General features: G+C 38.1%; 1 protein-coding gene across 2 annotated transcripts in view; it reads right to left on the bottom strand.

The window, feature by feature from the left end:
• LOC126279072 (G2/mitotic-specific cyclin-B-like) overlaps window positions 1-17,830 on the bottom strand; it is a 73,327-nt gene extending 55,497 nt beyond the window's left edge. The window contains exons 1-3 of one of the 2 annotated variants that reach the window (XM_049979529.1): window positions 17,664-17,830; window positions 17,146-17,309; window positions 8,643-8,865 (exon numbers count right to left, since the gene is read on the bottom strand). In XM_049979529.1, coding sequence (XP_049835486.1) covers window positions 8,643-8,865; window positions 17,146-17,309; window positions 17,664-17,687 — 411 coding nt within the window. In that variant the 5' untranslated portion in view covers window positions 17,688-17,830. The remainder of the gene's footprint in view (window positions 1-8,642; window positions 8,866-17,145; window positions 17,310-17,663) is intronic. The other variant, XM_049979530.1, reaches the window with a different exon arrangement.
• Between the last annotated feature and the right edge of the window lie 2,521 nt (window positions 17,831-20,351).

Below are 20,351 nucleotides of genomic sequence, written 5' to 3'. Positions count from 1 at the left end.
TAAAAACAATAATCATGCCAAGTCTCTACCCTGGTGTGTTCTATTCCCTGCCTTGGTTCTGAGCTGAAGTCCATGTCCAGCAAAGGATTTGAAAATTTGCCTAAATTCTGTAGTGACCACTGAAAACTTCAAGTCAAACTGTCATGCTGAGCATGTGTTGAAGGCATGCAGCTGAAGTATGTGTCTAAGGCATACAGCAACATCAGTGAGAAGCAGCAGCAGCAGTGGCTCCTGAGTTGAAGCTCAGTCTTCAGCAGGTGGACTGACTGCCAACTGCAGCCACAGCGCAGCCTTAAATACTGGCGGTGTGGATGACTACAATTCTCTTACTGGCTGGTTCCCTTTATGGCAGATGCATAACATAGACCAATGATGCACACCACTAGCTGGTGCAGGCCTTGATTGCTGGCTTGGTGTGGCTGTTAGTATCACCCTCTGATAGCCCACTGGCTGACTTCTTGTTGCAGTCCAAAGGTTAGCTTCTGGTAGTCCGGAGTCATGGGAATCTAAGGGCTGCAGCTTGCAGATGGTGGGCTGTCTGCATTTAATGGAAGGTGTGCCACAGCCCTGTGTGTCTAGATATAAATCAGCCAAGATGACCATCAGACTTACATTGAACCAAAACATCTGTAAATGGCAGCCTTTCTTCTTTCTCTGTCTCTAGAGTGAACTAGATATTTAGGTGAATGCTGTTCGTGTACTGAAGGAAGTGCTCAAGAGCTTCTACAAGTCGTGATGATCGTTAAAAGATACAAGATACGAACTGGTTACCAATGCACAATATCTATGTAAGTGCAGTCTCTCTACCTGCAGTTCTCATCTCTTGACAGAGTGGGTCAACATGTCTTCAGCAGCTCATCTAAGAGCTCACCATAGCAGTACAACAGCTAATTGAACAAAGTAATTTGAGTATCTTGCGACCGAGCAAAGATCAGTGTCATCTCATTGAATGAGATGTGTTGCCATCAACTTGCAGGACAAGAACCTCAATGATAGCACATACAAATACCCTAAACAGGACCCAACTCTGTCACACAGCAGAAAAATGGCAGAGCTTCTGAAGAATTTTGGTCTACCAGAGGATGCAATGAAAAATCTTAGAGCCCAAGCTCCTATACCTCCTAGGTTGTACGTATTACCTGAAGACCATGAGGAAGGTATCCCCATTGAGACACATTGTTAGCACTATTTATTCTCTTTCCTACAGGCTATCCAAATAGCTAAGTTAATGACTCCAATAGTTGGCCACTGCGATCATAATATCAAACAGTTTCAGATGTTCATTGAAAAAAAAAAAAAAAAAAAAAAAAAAAAAAAAAAAAAATCAACCAGATTTGAGTTGGCACAAATGATATTTTAGTCAGCCTGGATGTGATCTTGTTATTTGCTAAAGTTTCTTTTGAGGATACATTGGAGCTGTTGACAGAGCATTTTCCTCCTGAAATGATGAAGTTGTTTAGACATGTCATGAGAACCATCTACTCCTTTGTATGCAATGAATTTCATGAAATGACAGATGGAATGAACCCACAAGGTTCTCTGTTGTCCCCCACAGTGGCCAAAGTTTTTATGGCCAAATTTGAGGAGCACGAATTAAATCTGGCTCCCCTTCATCCAGTTTCATTTTATCATTACGTTGACAATATTTATGGTCTAGCCACACAGCACAGCAGCTCTCAAGCATTCCTTGAACATATGGACAGCATGTACCCAAACATCCCGTTCACTGTCAAGACACAGAAACACTGCCATTTTTTGTTATTTTTGTACAACATAAAACATATGGGTGCCTCTGCCACTGTGTACTGCAAAATGGTGCATACTGATTTACATCTTAGCACCCACAGTTTTTGTCATGCACTCCAAAAGAGAACAATTTTAAATACATTGGTAAGCAGAGCAAGAGCTGTTTCTGATGAGGACCACCTGGACTCTCAAAGTAATCATCTGAAGTACATCTTGTGAAAGAACAGGTATGATTCACAGGATACGAATTCAACATTCTCGAAGAACAGGAAATGTGAAAATGTTGAGCATTCATGTTAGCAGCCACTGTGCCTATTTTTCTGGATGTGGCAGGGGAAGCAGAGTCCTGGGCATATGACCTATTTTCCAACATAAGAAGATGATAAAGGAGATGCTATGCCCTATTAAGGACAGTCTTGGCTTCAGGATCCCTGGGATTTGCAACACCCCTTGTGAGTGCAGCTGAAAGTACTTTGGTCAGTACATTCATACTGATTCTGACTGCTGGCAGAACATAAATGACATGTTAAAAATAGAGAACTAGAGAAATCTGCATTATGAAGAAAAACAAAATACTGTTCGATGGAACAAAAGTTTTGTCCCATGCTTCTACATACTAGAATTCTGTAATTAAAGAGGCTGTAGAAACAAGAAAATGCAGGAAGAACTTCAACCACAACAGCAGATGTATTCTTAGCAGTACATAGAGGCAACGGAGATACTCGGTTGCAGTACTGACACTACTACAGGAGTGGGGGCACCACCAGCATAGATGTTGACACCATTCGTGAAAGCATTATGTAATTACTGACCACTCAGAAGTTGTCTAAGGAGTATGTAAGGCCACCGTAGCAGCAGTTAGAACAGTCAATTTCTCCTGACAAAGACTATGGAGGTAATCTGAAAACTTTAGGTTTTATCCTGAACTGATGTGCCAAGAAGTCTGAGAATGTTTTACACATGGTGTGTGTGTTAAGACACTACTTGAATCTGAAGTAGCAACATATTACAGATATGATGCATTAACGAAAAAGTTTCAATGATGCACCAAAGGCAAAAAGGTTGCAGGACACCCAATTTATATTTGACTGGGCATGTTGAGCTGTCTGTACAAAATTTACCCAAAAACAGAATGGTAGCAATTACTGTTCATCAATGTACATGAACTGACATTCTTCCAAAAACAGAGGACAGTAAACAGTCACATACATGCCACTTATTGTGAGGCTTGCCAAGAACTGATCAGTTAGTGGTACCAAAAGTACCCTCCACCACACATTAGGTGACCTGCAGAATATGATGCACATTTAGAACTAAATCTTCTTGAAAATGATGCATCATGAGACACAGTTGCTGATGCATTCAATACTGCTCAACCACAGAAAATTGACATTATTTGCAATCATATCGATGATGTGCTTCTCTCCCAATCCCAAAGAGTTTTGAGAAAAACGTCAAGACAACTTTAGGAAAGATATCCTACCTCTGGGAGTAAACACATTAAAATATGGACATTCACTTAACACCAAATGTGTATAATGAGACATTGGTTTCAACTGAGGCCATGTTTGGCAATAGCGAACAAAGAACTGGTACAACCAAGAATGGCTGTGCGGAACACCAGTAAATGACCTTTTTGACAATGATTTACACTGAGAAACCTCTCAAAATTTGTAGCAAAACAATACACAGTGCACAATGGAATTATGCATGCAATTGCAAGTCAGAGGTAGACTTGGTTCCTAAAGACACCTGCAGGCACACACAAAGCTTCATTTATTTCGGCATTCACATGAACATTAAAAAATATTGCACTGGGAATCACTTCATTGGAATTATGAGAACTCTTTTGAATGATGGCCAAACAGTACATTCAGGACTGAAAGTGATGTTTGTTATGCTAATCACAGACACCAATATGCAACATAACAAAAATTCTGGTGCGGGTAAAGTACTCCAGCCATATCATCCCATGATATGAGGCAAATGTACTCCAATGCACAAAAACATTGGAAGCCCTTCATCATACACTCAAATATTTGAGAGGAAATTAACACTCTTCAACTCATTTCATTGTCTGCTGATTTTCAATAAACAAGTTACACAGCATTCAACAGGCTCTGATGAGCTTTATGCTTGTCTGTCAGGTCTACAGAGACAAATATACATGTAAACATAAAACATGATGCATCTGCTGAATGTTTTGCGAAGTAATTGATACTGGAAAAGGAGAAAATGACTACCTACAAATCTACACAACGTATCACATTGCCTACAAATTTTACCAAAACCTGCCAGAATTACAAGAATCAGTGGCTCAGGACATGTGCTATATTAACAGACAAAAACAATGATATCAACTCCACCAACTTTAGCATTTAAAATTAAATACCAAGTGAAGTGACAACATATCAGCCCTTTGATACTGTTGTGAATCAAGACAAAGTTATCAATAATCCAACTAAATTCTTGAATTGGATTTGCCAGGCATGCTGCTAGATGTTTTAACATCTGAAATTTGCATGCCTATCATTCTTCTGTCAATATAAATCTAGCATGACTTTAGAATGTATCAGTTTGCAGTAAAAATGATCAGTAGCCTTAAAGAGACAATTTTAAATGGAAAATCTAAATGACAAGATGTGATCCTGCCACACATCCCAGTGATTCCAACATGTATGTCACTTTAATTCAAATGTTTGCAGTTTCCAGTGTGATGCATGAATTTACCATCATTAAAAGCTCAGGGACAATTGCTACAGATATGTGAACTAAATTTAATAGATTCCTCTTCCCATATGGACAGCCATATGTAGCCTGCTCACAAATCTGAAAACTTACTTTATTTGCATACACACCAGACCGAAAAACAAAATACTGCACATCAAACATACTTCAATAAACCTAATTTAAACAATAAATACTCTTATTTGAGTGGTATTAAAATACATTTCTTGTACTCATTAGTAACCAATAAAAATGACCAGAGTCCACATATTCCCCTACAACTGCTTTGCAGCTTAAAATTTGATCTTGAACTCTGTCTTACCATTATATAACCTGACACCTTCCAATGTCACTAAATCTATCCTGTGTATATACACTCCTGGAAATGGAAAAAAGAACACATTGACACCGGTGTGTCAGACCCACCATATTTGCTCCGGACACTGCGAGAGGGCTGTACAAGCAATGATCACACGCACGGCACAGCGGACACACCAGGAACCGCGGTGTTGACCGTCGAATGGCGCTAGCTGCGCAGCATTTGTGCACCGCCGCCGTCAGTGTCAGCCAGTTGGCGGTGGCATACGGAGCTCCATCGCAGTCTTTAACACTGGTAGCATGCCGCGACAGCGTGGACGTGAACCGTATGTGCAGTTGACGGACTTTGAGCGAGGGCGTATAGTGGGCATGCGGGAGGCCGGGTGGACTTACCGCCGAATTGCTCAACACATGGGGCGTGAGGTCTCCACAGTACATCGATGTCGCCAGTGGTCGGCGGAAGGTGCACGTGCCCGTCGACCTGGGACCGGACCGCAGCGACGCACGGATGCACGCCAACACCGTAGGATCCTACGCAGTGCCGTAGGGGATCGCACCGCCACTTCCCAGCAAATTAGGGACACTGTTGCTCCTGGGGTATCGGCGAGGACCATTCGCAACCGTCTCCATGAAGCTGGGCTACGGTCCTGCACACCGTTAGGCCGTCTTCCGCTCACGCCCCAACATCGTGCAGCCCGCCTCCAGTGGTGTCGCGACAGGCGTGAATGGAGGGACGAATGGAGACGTGTAGTCTTCAGCGATGAGAGTTGCTTTGCCTTGGTGCCAATGATGGTCGTATGCGTGTTTGGCGCCGTGCAGGTGAGCGCCACAATCAGGGCTGCATACGACTGAGGCACACAAGGCCAACACCCGGCATCATGGTGTGGGGAGCAATCTCTTACACTGGCCGTACACCTCTGGTGATCGTCGAGGGGACACTGAATACTGCACGGTACATCCAAACCGTCATCGAACCCATCGTTCTCCCATTCCTAGACCGGCAAGGGAACTTGCTGTTCCAACAGGACAATACACGTCCGCATGTATCCCATGCCACCCAACGTGCTCTAGAAGGTGTAAGTCAACTACCCTGGCCAGCAAGATCTCCGGATCTGTCCCCCATTGAGCATGTTTGGGACTGGATGAAGCGTCGTCTCACGCGGTCTGCACGTCCAGCACGAACGCTGGTCCAACTGAGGCGCCAGGTGGAAATGGCATGGCAAGCCGTTCCACAGGACTACATCCAGCATCTCTACGATCGTCTCCATGGGAGAATAGCAGCCTGCATTGCTGCGAAAGGTGGATATACACTGTACTAGTGCCGACATTGTGCATGCTCTGTTGCCTGTGTCTCTATGCCTGTGGTTCTGTCAGTGTGATCATGTGATGTATCTGACCCCAGGAATGTGTCAATAAAGTTTCCCCTTCCTGGGACAATGAATTCACGGTGTTCTTATTTCAATTTCCAGGAGTGTAACCTACTTTCATATTTCTCTGCTTTCATTTCACCCTCTTTGGAGTATTCTGGATCAATCATTTCTTTGTGTGTTCTTTTCTCAGGGCACAGTATTTCTTCATTCTTTCTGATCTTTTCCACTCTTCTTCCGAGATGAAGGGTTTGGACATAGTTGTAGATTTGTCTTGGAACCTTATGTTTTCATCTTTAGTAATTAACTTAGCTGCTCGACTGATAAGTGAATTTTCTGAAATTGCTAATTCTACTAGGTTTTTCTCAATTTCTTTAAACCAGTTGGGAAAAATCAGATTTGTTTGGTTAATCTGTTCTAATTCATTCCAAGAAGATAACCATAAAAATTTATCTCCCTTTTTCACAGAGAATCTGAAAGTATTTCAATTTTCTTGTGGAGAGTTACATTTTTTTATGTTTATAATCTTATTGTCTTGAAATTTTAGTCCTATGATGTTTATTACAGTATATTGATAATTTTTACTTATGGACCGTCTGACAGCAACTGAATAAAACAATTTTAGTGCCATACACGTTTCGCCTTTATTTTCTGCAAGGCATCATCAGTGGCAGGTTGCGTGGACAATTTCTTACATATTACGCTCCTGTTGCATCTTTGGTGTTGTTCTTATGAACGCCAATTTGCGGTTTTTTCCACATTCCACAGCACTATGCACTGAACGCTTGTTGTGATGTCAGACAGTCCATAAGTAAAAATTATCAATATACCTTAATATTACACGCAACTGAGGAAGACAAGACTATAAAAGTTGAAGATGCCTATGATGTTTCTTAAAATTTTTATTCCTTTAGTTCACGTTTCTCCATTTGGCCTTTGAAATTCGTGTTTAGTGTTTCTGCTGCATACAGTACTTTTGTCTTAATCACTTTCTTGTAGTGTGCAATTTTGGACCCCCATGAAAGGGATTTTTTGTTGTATGTATTTTTTGTTAGTTGGAAGGCCAATTCAAGTTTATTTTGTCTTGATTCCATTGCTTTGCTTTTCCCAGCTTTCCAACTAATCCATTCTATGAGATATTTCAATTCTTTTACTATTTCAGGCTTTTGTTCTTGAACTTTGAGGTATTTACACGAGTGCTTCATGTTTGTCAACACCTTAGAGTTTTTCAAAGGAGATATGAAGACCTATTTTAGATGCTTGTTTCTTTAGTTCAAGGATTTACTCCCATTCTTCTTCCATTGTTTCAGCAAACAGGGTCATACCATCTGCAAAAGCAATGCAAATTCCTTTACGGTCCTTCTTTTTACAATCCAGTCTTATACCACTCTTAATATTTGTGTTCCATTCTCTGACTACTTTCTCAAGTGCACAATTTAAAGGAAACGATGAGAGCCCATCCCCCTGTCGCAATCCCGTTTTTATTTCAAAGGGTTTCAATAATTCACCCATAAATTTAACTTTCGAAAATTTATTTGTAAGTGTCGCTTATATAATATTAGTAGTTTTCTTATCCAAAGCCATTTCTTCCAGGATTGATAGAGGTTCTCTATCAATCGAATCATATGCTTTTTTGAAATCTATGAAGGAGATTATGTATGTCTTTGCCCTTGATTTTTTGGTATGCCATGACAACCTATTTGATTTGTTCAAGTAAGTGATTAAATTATTAAACTAAATTTGCGCAAAATACTTGGCAGCAACCCCTTCCATTTCTTTTCCTCAGTCCAAGTTCTCCTAGCGTTTTCCTCCTCTTTCTTACTCCTGGATTCCAGTTCCCCACAATAGACTTTCATCTCTCTCAACAAGCTGAAAACATGGAGCTGGTACCTGTACAGATACCAATGGTGATCTTGCAGCTCTCAAAGAATGAAATTACAATGAAATCCAAGTTGCTTACAAGTGTTTATAAATATCAAAAGGGACAGTTTAATAATGATTGCCCCAACCGAGACTCAAACCTGGGACCTCTAGCAGTGAGTAATGAGTACAGTGTCCCTTTCTAACCTATCTGATTAACCTCTGGAATATTATAACCAATATGATGTCAAACATTAAGATATAAAAATACAGTTCAGTATCAAGAGAAATTTAACAGCTGTAACTTTTTCCCCTTGGTTTAAGCTATTTGTAGCATGAACACATCAAGGCCATGAAGACTGATGTTATACTCATGTGCCCGAATCAATCAGCCACAACCCCACAACTACTTTAAAGCTTCCCGCCCTTTACAGGAATGAATGTTGGTCTGGCCTCTCTACAAAAATTGTATTGGAGTGGTTGCAGTCAATGATATCGGTATTTGTATCATTGAGGCAAGCTCCATCAGGAGGGAACTACTGTGTTTAAATTTTATACATTAGAAAAAAATATTCTACATTATATTACAAATAATTGCAATGGATATTATTCTTTAATATTTACCTCAAGTGCTCTGAGATATTCAAAAATATCTTTTGCATATTCTCCAAGAAAAATTACGTCATTTGCAGATTCTTCGTCTATATCCTGTATGTTATACAGAGTTGATGAATAAGAAGTCTGTTTTTTATGATGAAGCCAGTTTTTATCTGCATGCTTCAAAGTTGCCTCATTTATGGGAACCCTATTTAATGCTTCTGTCAAGCCCAAAACTTCATTTTCCACACTGAAAAAAAACAATCATCAGAATCTTAATTCAATACACGCCATTAAAAAATAAAAAATAGTATTATGGGTGTGAGGCATGAGGAGGGGTGGAAGAAGTATTCTTACAAGAACAAGCTCCCTATTATCAAAATTAGTGAGGATCTGAGATTGCACAGACACTCGACATCGCATTTCAAACCTTATTGCATTACTTACATGTTAACCAGAAGCTGACTGCTTACTCACAAAATTACACTTAAAACATTTGTGAAATAGTACAATGATTATGTTTTTGTCTTTCATTAAAATTTCTCCTGACGACAGTTATTTACAAACGAGTTAAAATGTCAGTATCTCTAATAACAGATAAAAGTATTGCAGTGCCTCAGTGTTCTTAAAATGGGTTCTTCTTTCACTTTTTCCTCTATCATACAGACAATAAACTGTATCTGTGTATTCACAGGCATCATTTACCTGTTGTGGTTTTTTCTTCAATTACGTATTTGCAACCAGACACTTTTTAAAAAAAAAATAAAAGATATAACACAACACCTGTTACTTCTGGAATAATGTGAAATATGGAAGACCACAGACTAATGGATGTACCTTCATGCAACAAATTATAGCAAAAGTTCTGACCCCCCTTAAAGCTTTGATGGATGGTTCCTAAACCTAATAAGCGTAAGTGTCTCTAGGTAATCTTAGTTTTCCTACACTGAAGTTTCATATTAAGGGCAAAACAAGATTGTAAATTTGCACGAAATGTGCACCATGAACAAGAATTTATGTACTTTAGATTGTATGTATCACTAAATGTTTCCAACTACCTGCATATAACAAAGTTTATGACAATGTTATTGCTTAAACTGAAAAATATATAATATCTAAACAGTGTCTATAGAACACTCATCTACGTAAATGTTCACTGATCAATAAATAGCTTTCCACTTTATGAAACAAGAATGATCACTACCACAGCAACTAAGAACTAAACACAGCAGAACACTACAAAACTAATTCCAAAACAGAAAAACAGGAAAGACTGTTATACATTGACAGCAAAATTTGCTTTGTCTAATTCATGCACTAGAATTCATAACAGAAATATTAAAAAACTTTTCTGGATTACAAAAGTGATTTCTTACATGTCATATTTCAGGCAATGGTTGTCTGTGGAAGTTGTGCCATTTTCCAAGCTATCCAGGTCACTTGGATATGTTCAACAGCAGAGAACATGGCATAAATTAAAGAAAAAGAATTGGAAAACAAAAGAGACAATAAAATCAAATGGGAACTGAGGAAGGCAACAAGAATTTGTAAAACACAGAGCACCAAGATGTGTACAATATAGGTAGTGTAAAAAAAGGGGGGGGGGGGGGTGACAGTCATACGCTACTTTGAAAACTGTTTCCTTAAGAAATTAAATGGCAGAAGCAGATTAATTTAATCAAAATTCTGAATTAGAAACAGCATCAGAACACTACACAAAAATTCTAATAAAAGTCAACAGACCATCAAAATGTATGCACATTTTTTCTTTAAAAGTAGATAAGAAACTGTTCAAATAGTTCCAAAATTGCAGAAAATTTTAATAACTTTTCTGTTAATGGCAGGTAATTTAGCTTTGAATATTTCCTTACCAGGTGGTCTACAATTCCCAAGAAAAGTTCCAGGAAAAGTTTGATAAAATTCAGCTTCATCCTACGTCTCCAACAGAAGTTTTAGTATTATTAAAAGTAATAAATAATCATGTGGTCAAGGTTTAATTTGTAGTAAAACAATGAAGTGTTTTCAAATTGAGACAAAAACACAATCAGACAAGCTGGCAAAGAAACAGTGATAAAATAGTATTCGTAAGTGTCACCATTGTATGTATGGGAAATTCCACAGCAGTTTAATTAATGAAACATTTTGTGCAAAAGTCATTGTATAAAATAAAATATGCCATAAAACTTAAACACCATTCTTAGTTTCCTGTCTAGCTATCATCTCAGAAGTCAATTCAGTTCAATTTATTAGCATCCATTTTAAAACACACACACACACACACACACACACACACACACACACACACACACACACACACACACACACAGAGAGAGAGAGAGAGAGAGAGAGAGAGAGAGAGAGAGAGAGAGAGAGAGAGAGAGAGAGAGAGAGAGAGAGAGAGAGAGAGAGAGAGATAATTTATAACCTAATAGTAGCCTCCTTAATTCATTTTTAAATATATGTAAGTTCTGAATGCTTTTTATTTCTTTTGGTAAGACATTGAACATTATTTTGGGTAGATAAAACAGACTATTTTGGTACAGGGATTTTGAATGTATGTTTTTATGGAAATCTGCAAAAAGTACTGATTCTGCTCTTGTTAGATGGTTAGAAAAATCATTAATAAAAACTAAGAAGAGCAGAGGGCCTAGAACAGAACCCTGGGGTACACCACAGTTGACTTTCAGATATTCTGAGGAATATTTTGTGCCATTATGTATTATTTCAACTCTGTGATATCTGTTACACAGATATGACTGAAACCAGCTCTATGCTTTTCGACGTACTCCATAGCAATACAGTTTTCCTAGCAAAGTATCATGGCTGACGAGGTCAAATGCCTTAGATCTATAAGTTCTCATTATCTATTGCAGTTAAAACCTGTTCCAAGAAGTGATATACGGCTGTTTCTGTAGACCTGTTTTTCCTGAACCAATTCTGTGCATTGGTTAGAATTTTGCATTTGTTTAGAAAACTCAACTGTCTCTCACACATAATCCTGTCAATTACTTTAGCAAAACCTGACAGTTGTGACAATGGTCTATAATTCTGTATGTTATAAGGACAGTCTTTTTTAATAAAGTGGCTTTATTACTAATTTTCTGAAAATACCCCACAAAGTTTTTGAAACTTACACTACAGATCAGTGTAACATTGCAGCCACTTTTCCCCTCGTTACATTTGTTGGCTTTGCCAACTCACAACCCAGCTAACCACACAACACACGAAATAAATACAAAAACTAGTAACCAATCATACAGCCAATACTAGCCAGATCAAGAAATGCCAATCTCTTACTCACCGTGTCAGAAACAAAAGTAATACTTTTGTATCTTCCACTGAAACAAGTCACTAGATTCAGCAGTTCTCACTGGCTACAGCGTACTATCACCCAATTGGCTATATAGAAACAAACTGACAGCAGCAGCACACAGTGGAAGATCCACCAACATTCTAAGTCCACTTTGACCTCGATACTAGTACAGGCAAAAATACCCAGTAGAAAACAGTTGTATTTTTAAAATTTCAAATAACTCTAAAACCCTAAGAAAAGGACTATATCTTAACCAGTAATATAATACAATCAATAAATTAGACTCGATTGCTAGAATTGGGAATACTTTGTGACTAGGCTAGGCCTTAAGCTTATGACTGTGTGAACCACGATATCCTAATGTAAAAGTTGAAATATTACGGAATGATAGGCAGCAAGCACATCTGTGGTTTTTATCATATCTGAATCACAAAACAATTTCTATCAGTACTAAGTGAATCAATTTGAAACAAACATGGTTCTATTTTGGTTTTTCTTTTTCCTGATACCCAATCCTCCACTTGAAATTTCATGAGATAAATTTCGTACTTTTTTCAGACAATGCAAGTATAGGAATAAAAAATAGTACCCATTTTCTTACTGAAAAGAAAATTATGAAATATTCTAAACCAGATCAAGGCAAACAGATTTTTATTAAATTTTGGCAAAACTCAGTGTATGCAGTTCAGTATATCAACTCCACAAGCTACAGACAGATTACAGATAGAGCACAATCTCAACTGGAAGACCCACTACCTAGAATTAATGAAGTACAATGGTTCAGTTATGTTTGCAGCACAGAGTTAGTGCTATTGTCAATTTAAAACAAACTATTATAGTTTATTCTGTGTATTTCCATTCACTAACCAGCTATGGAATTTTCTGGAGAAATTCCTATTCCTGTGATACTTTAAGAATACAGAAGTGTTCTACAAGACATATCTGTTGCTAATTCTACAACATCCTGTAAAGACCTCTTCAACAAATTAGGTGTTCCAACTATTAGTTCACAACACATATCAGTGCACATTAAATGATATGTGAATAGTGTGGTGGAGTTTCAATTAAAGAATGTCCTGTTGCAAAACTAACTGCACTGGAGAGTATCTGCACAGAAATTCTTAGGCATTGTTGGATGCAGCATGTAAAAGACATGCTTTTTGATGCTGCACATTTTAGTGATTTTTATCAAGATAAACTCACACTGTAGTGTTCCTCTTTGGCACCAGTGTAGAAGTGTGCACAGAATGAGCTACAGGAAGAAGCTGTGCAATAAGCATGTTTATATATAAAAGCTGACTTAATTTCCCTTGTTAGAGACCACACATGCATGATTATATACCAATTTAAAGTTCTAGATTCGCAGAAGTTGGTTCACATTCTTGAGCACCTGGAAGTTGCTCTGACTACCGTCAAATAATTGGAAGCTGCTGCAAATCATGTGCTGGAAGAGCTCCCAAGAGTTGTGCAACTATGATAACAGTACCATAGATACTTCAAGAACTATCCTCTCCTATGAATCCTGTGAGGGGACAGAAAGTAAAGGATGTGTCATTACTCATCCACTTCACTGTGGGTAGCATTTCACTCTTAGATCTAGGTATCCTGTGTAGGATGGACAGGGACCAGGGAGGACTCAGGGTGTTTTAATGACCCCCAAACCAACAAGCTCGAGGTGTTGTCTTTCAGCAATACTGAGCCAGTAAAAATCTCTTCACCCTTTTGGGGAAACCTGTTTCATCCAGTGTAAAGAGGAGACAAATGCAAAAGTGTAAGGGTCTATTAATCATCAGCAGTTCAAACATATGGCGAATGATGGTACCCCTTAGGGAAATGGCAGCAAAGGACAGGAAATCACACCAGGTGCACTCAGTGTGTAAGACTGGTTGCTTCATTCATCATGTTGAAGAGGTTATCCCGGCTGTCATTGAGGGAACAGGCTGCAACCAACTGCAGCTTGTGAAGCATGTTGGAACAAATGATGCCTGTTGTCTGGGCTCAGATCATCTTTGGTCATTCCAGCAACTGGAAGAAGGTTGAGAAGACCAGACTTGCATGTGGAGTTTCAACAAAACAGAATTTGCAGCATTGTCCCCATTACTGATTGTGTCCTTTTGGTTCAGAGTAGAATGGAAGGACTGACCCAGAGACTTTGAAGGTTCTGTGACAAGCTAAACTATGACTTCCTGGACTTTCATCATAAGGTCGATAACAGTAGGGTCCCCCTAAATGGGTCAGATGTGCACTACAAATCAGAGGCTGCTACTCAGGTAGCTGTGCGTGGGGCACACCCAAGGATTTTTTTAGATTAGACACTGTAGGGAACTCCCGAAGTATCCGTGTAAGATTGAAAGAAATTCTTTACACAGGTGAGAGTATGAAAGTCCTAATGATTAACTGCCAGAGCATTCACAACAAAGCACTCATGAAAAGCAGTGAAGCTCACATAGTACTACACACAAAAAGCTGGTTGAAACCTGAAATTGACAGCAGTGAGATTTTTGGGGAGAATTTAAGTGTATATCGAAATGACAGGCACAAAGGAAATGGAGGCAGGGTGTTTGTCGCACTAGACAAGAAACTCAAATCCACTGAAATGGAAATTGAAACTGCATGTGAGATTGCTTGGGCAAGACTCAGTACCAGGGGAGGGTATAAAATGATAACGGCATTTCTATGGCCCCACCAAACTCATCTAATGTTACTGAAAACTTTAGAAAATCAGTTCACTTGTACCTAAGTTCCCCAATCATACTGGAATCATCAATACAGACTTTACCCATCCAACAATAAATTGCAATAAATGCAGTTTTGTTAGGGGTGATAAGACATCCTGCAAAACTTTACTAAAAGCCTTATCTGAAAACTTGCCAGACAGACAGTCAGAACCCCACCCATGTTGGAAATATATTGGATCTAATGGCAACAAATATGCCTGACCTCTTTAAGGACGTCCACATCAAAACTGGTATCAGTGACCATAGCGCGTGGCAACAATGGTTACCAAAGTACAAAGGACAACTAAAACAAGCAGAAAGATGAATATATTCGGTACACTAGATAAAAGATCAGTAGTGCCATATTTTAATGAGGAACATGATCAACTTTCAGCACAGGGCAGAAACATGTACAGGAACTCTGGCTCAAGTTTAAAAGAATAGTTGACCAGGCAATGGATAGATACGTACCCTGTACAACAGTCATAATGAGAGGGAATGTCCACAGGGTACTTCTAAAGAAACAGATTATTGCATAATAAAACAAAGTGTTGGACTATAAATAGAGATGCTGAGTGAGAGATTTGACTCAACATAGCAACGCATAACGGCTTCAGCAACAACCACTGGAGAATATTGTCAAGCGGTCTTCAAAGAACGCAGAGAAATTCTGATCCTATGAAAAGGCTGTTAGTGGCTCAAAGGTTGTGTCCAGTCCCTAGCATATGAGACGGCAACAGAAATTGAGGGTAGTAAAGCAAAACATTAAAAACTTAACTCTGTTTTTCAAATATTCCTTTAAAAAGGAAAACCCAGGGTAATTGCACCAATTTAATCCTCATACCACTGAAAAGATGAATGAATTAAATATTAGTATGAGTCATGATGAGAAACAGCTTAAATTGTGAAAACTGAGCAGAGCTCCAGGTCCTGAAGGAATCCCTATCACATTCTATACTGAAATGATCGTATGGCATTTATTGGCTGGGATACACCATACGCGGTTTGGTCACCATATTGAAAGTCTTTTTAGTTGACGCCACTTTGGTAACTTGCGTGTCATACTGAATTTGCAACTCACCTGGCATACTGAAAGCTGTGGATCAAGGCAACCACGTAGATGCAGTATTCCTTGACTTCCCAAAAGCATTTGACTCAGTATTACACCTACACTTATTGTCAACATATGGTCATATGAGATATCAAGTGAAACTTGCGACTGGACAGAACCATTTGTTAGGAAGGACAGCATGTTATCTCGGAGAATCATCATCAGATGAGGAGACAATTGTGTGTGTCCCCCAGGGAAGTGTGTTGGGCCCTTTTGCTGTTAATGTGTATATTAATGACCTTGCAGACAATATTAGTAGTAAAAACAAGGTTTCTGGCAGATGATTCAGTTTTCTATAATGAAATATTATCTGAAATAAGTTGCATAAATATTCAGTCAGATCTTGATAAGATTTCAAAGTGGTGCAGAATTTGGCAACTTGCTTTAAATGTTCAGAAATGAAAAATTTCGCACCTTAAACATAAAAAGCCTAGTACGTCATGACAATATCAGTGAGTCACTGTTTGAATCTGACGACTCCTACAAATACCTGAGTAACACTTTGTAGAAATATGAAATAGAATGATCACATAGATTCAGTCGTCAGTAAAGCAGGTGGTATACTTTAGTTTATAGGTAGAATACTGGGAAAAGCAATCAATCTTGAAAGGAGACTGCTTACAAATCACTCACTTGAGTAGTTCTAGAATGTTGTTCAAGTTTGTGGGAGGTTTGTTTAATCCATGGGAGAATGATTCAGGGATACTGGAGGAACTCAACTGGCAGACTCTAAGACATATACACTATCCCGAGAAAGTCTTAAAATTTCAAGAACCAGCTTCGAATGATTACTCTAGGAATAGGTTACAATCACCTATGTATCACTCTTATAGATATCATGAGGTTCAGATTAGAATAATTACTGCACGCAGAGAGGCACTCAAACAGTCTTCCTGGGCTAAACACATGAATGGAATGGGAGGAAACCCTAGTAACTTGTACAATGGGAAATACCCTCTGCCATGCACCTCACTGGTTTGCGAGGTATAGATACGTAATTTAACAGTTTGGGGGTACGTTAAAATTAGAGTGAGCGCTGGAATTTAGTAAAGTCATTTCATTGTACAGCACTGAAATTAAATTGACACACAACTTTTTTACACATTCTAGGGGCCATTCTATGTGAGATCTATAAGAAAATAATAATAATAAATGCTACTTGTAAAGTCAATCTTATTTCTTGAACCCTTTATTTCCACGTCGCTTAAGTCAGCACACAAACTCAATACTTACTCAGAAAACATTGAAAAATACGTAATACGAATTTAACCAAAACTACTTGCAAAAAATAAAATAAAATAAAAAAATAAAAAAAATACTGACTGACTTTACGTTATTACGGTCTACCACAATTATAGTGATAAATCCGTTGCGGTCATAAATGCTTACTTTTTTAAAGGTTTCCTTATTGCATTTGATGGCTTGAGTGGCAGCCTCGGGCCAACTTCAGTGTTGAGAGGGCGCGATTTATTGCTAATGTCAGCTAGAACTGAAGTTTTTTGGAGAACACGTAATGGAGGCATTTCTTTCACTTGCGCTGCAGCTGCAGTCATCTAAAAAAATTGACAATACGTACATAATGTTAAAGAAATTCGCTGGTGGGTAACTTTCATAAAATACTTATGGTCTCCTCTTGCAAGTACACAATTATATGGTTACTTGGGAGTATTCAGACAAGTTATGACACTATGTTTAGAGTTAACAGAAATAGTAAGGCAATACCTTCATATAAGTTGTAGTGCAGTGTTATTCAAGCCCTTAATTACCATTAGCATTTAATATACTTGTGAAATAATATACTGATGACTTCATAGGAAGAAAAGAGACACGTCCCATGATTTGAGGGGGAAAAAACAGGTTTAAAGTTGATGAAACAACCGCCAAAATTGAAAAGTACTTTTACTTACATGATGCGTATGGAAAGCTATCATCTACTACAGACAAACACCATCGGGATCACCTAATTCAATCCCACCAGGCTAAACATAAATTCAAATTCTCCACACTTGTTTGACAGTCAGCTGTTGCCCACAGCAGCCAACATAACATCACAAAATGGTATTAATACCCACTACTACCAAAGCACAGAAAAAAATTCACAAAAATTATGTATCCTACAGTCGATAGTGAGAGCTAGTAGTAAAAAGAAGCAAACTTAAAAACAAACAACGCAATAATTATTTAGAACATTTAAATTTAAAGATTGATTTAAGGTCAAACTGAACGAAGCGGCAAAACATGCTACAATTCAATTCAAATAGCGGGAATGCCACAAGACTTCAACTGAACGGAATATCAACGACAAGTTTTCTTATAACGATAGTTTTGACGTTGACGTTGGTGATCAGGACGATGTCGTCCTTGCTATGAGGACTTGGATATCCTCCTACAAGCACGTCCTTACCATACCTCTGTCGCCGTGCGCAATATAAAGCGTATGGGAATAAAACGCAAGCAACAAGAATTAATAAAAAAACGCACGTATGCGGAAGCAGTCTGTTTCTTCTATGCATTCACTTCTTTGATCGGGGTATTGTGCTGCTGTTATTGTGATTAAAAGGCAACAGAGATGGAAATCACAAATGTGACGACGTGTAAAAAAAAACTAACGGAAATGGATTGTCTGCAAATTACAAGAAGTCAAAGTGAAAATTTAGATTTTCTATTTGGGAAATTGCAGCAATAAAGCTTACAATAATATTTTCCTTAGCTTGTAACCAACGACTTAAATAACTGTTTGTACTATTTATTTCACATTTCAAAATGTAGCATTTCAGTGATTATTCCTGAGACTGAGAAATACTTAACAGAAGATCGCAGCCATTACATGAAGCTCAATCGGCTTTCAATACTTCGTTTCTATTTTATTTTACGAACAATTCGTTCACATAACTTTAATCATAAAGAATTATATACTACTTAACATACAGCTTAACATCCTTGGACTCGATAAATTGGGGAATGTCACAGACCACAGAATCCACTAGGAAAGAGGTTGCATTTACCAATTTATTTCCAGTATAATTGGTATTCATCATTACAGTTTTTGTTGGTTTGTTGAGGAGGTACAGATGTCAGGATCTTCAATTGCTGTGTATTAAATCGCCATAGCATGAAAATTTGTCAACAGTCTGCATACACACTTTTCATAAATTTATAGGCTTCTTCTTCTCTGTATTCCTGTTTCGAGACTTGTATTATTCTTTGCTGTGACATGATTGGAGACTGTTAATCTGATATTTGACGCTCAGTGCATAACAGCTCAAATTTGTATTGAAATAATATTCAGAATTGCCATTTCATGTGACTTCTCTTACTCTGCGATTATATGTACATGTCAGCATACTTTCTGTGGAGTCGGCGGACATAATTACACATAAATTACCCTAAAACATAACATCAGCACACAATGCAACAAAAACATATTGGCCCCAGTATCTTCTTGTGTGCTAATCTGCACAAGAGATTCCCGCTTAACCTGAGAATCAATGCACAATTATGCACTGCCTCCATTTTGACAGAATTATGCATCCACAAATGTTCATGTCTAATTTACCACTTCACTTCTAGTGAAGTTATGCTCAAAGAAGGAAATATGTATGTTTTTAATAAGCTAAGCACTTTTTGAGACGTTCTATTTAGAAGATTAAAAATCCATTAGTTCATGACTTGGGCATAATTTTTAGCTTCCAGTTTCATTCAGTTATCATAAATCTTTGTTGTATTTATTCACACCTACTAGGCCTTTGTGTAGCTCATAAATATCAGAACAAAAATGTGAAGGATGAGAAGAGAGAGTTAAATTCCGTTTATGAGTGACATTTATAGATTCAGAACAATTCAGCTACACAGTATGGTATTACACATCTTAATGTTTATACTAGAATCAAAATCAACTGTCATGAGAATTAAGAGCTATGGTAGAATTAATCCACAATTACTGTCTTTATAATAGACTTACAATCATCATCAAATATGTATCACCTGCGCAACTAAAATACATGTATCACCTGCGCAACTAAAATACCACAATATCTGTTGGACAAGTAAGCTGTCGTATACAATTTTTTAAAGAAAGCCGTTCTCCAAATCTTCTGCCAATTCACTGCAAGTCACATGAGAGCAGCTTTGTCTTCAACAGCTTTTACACAGTGTCATGCACTCTAAGTCAGTCTTCACAAACTTGCATTTTCTTCTGCAACCTTGATTAAAGCCACGCAAAATAAGTAATAATATCGTGCCTTGAGATGGTGGTCATTTTGTGTGAATAGGAGAGAGGGATAAATTTGATTTCTTCCAAACCCAGGCTTTCTGGTACAAGCAGTTACTGAACAATAACTAGAGTTGTACATATACTCACTCAAAATGGAGACATGTTACATCAATATTGGGTGGTAAATAACAGAGTATGGGAGCATTGCTTATCTGAGTGCAAGTACATTAAAACATTGAAATCTCACTTTTGGTGTGGTTTCTTTGTTTCAGCCTCTAAGTCAGATTTTTCAGCACATATGAAACATTCTTTTTTTTAAACTGAATGGATAAGACGAAGGCGATTTTAAATTCCTTTCGTCTACTAATTAAGCTTTCTAGTT

The sequence above is a fragment of the Schistocerca gregaria genome, chromosome 6, assembly GCF_023897955.1.
Source record: "Schistocerca gregaria isolate iqSchGreg1 chromosome 6, iqSchGreg1.2, whole genome shotgun sequence".
Lineage (NCBI taxonomy): Eukaryota > Metazoa > Arthropoda > Insecta > Orthoptera > Acrididae > Schistocerca > Schistocerca gregaria.
Note: the sequence above shows the minus strand (reverse complement) of the source record. Positions and strands in the feature narration are given on the sequence as shown.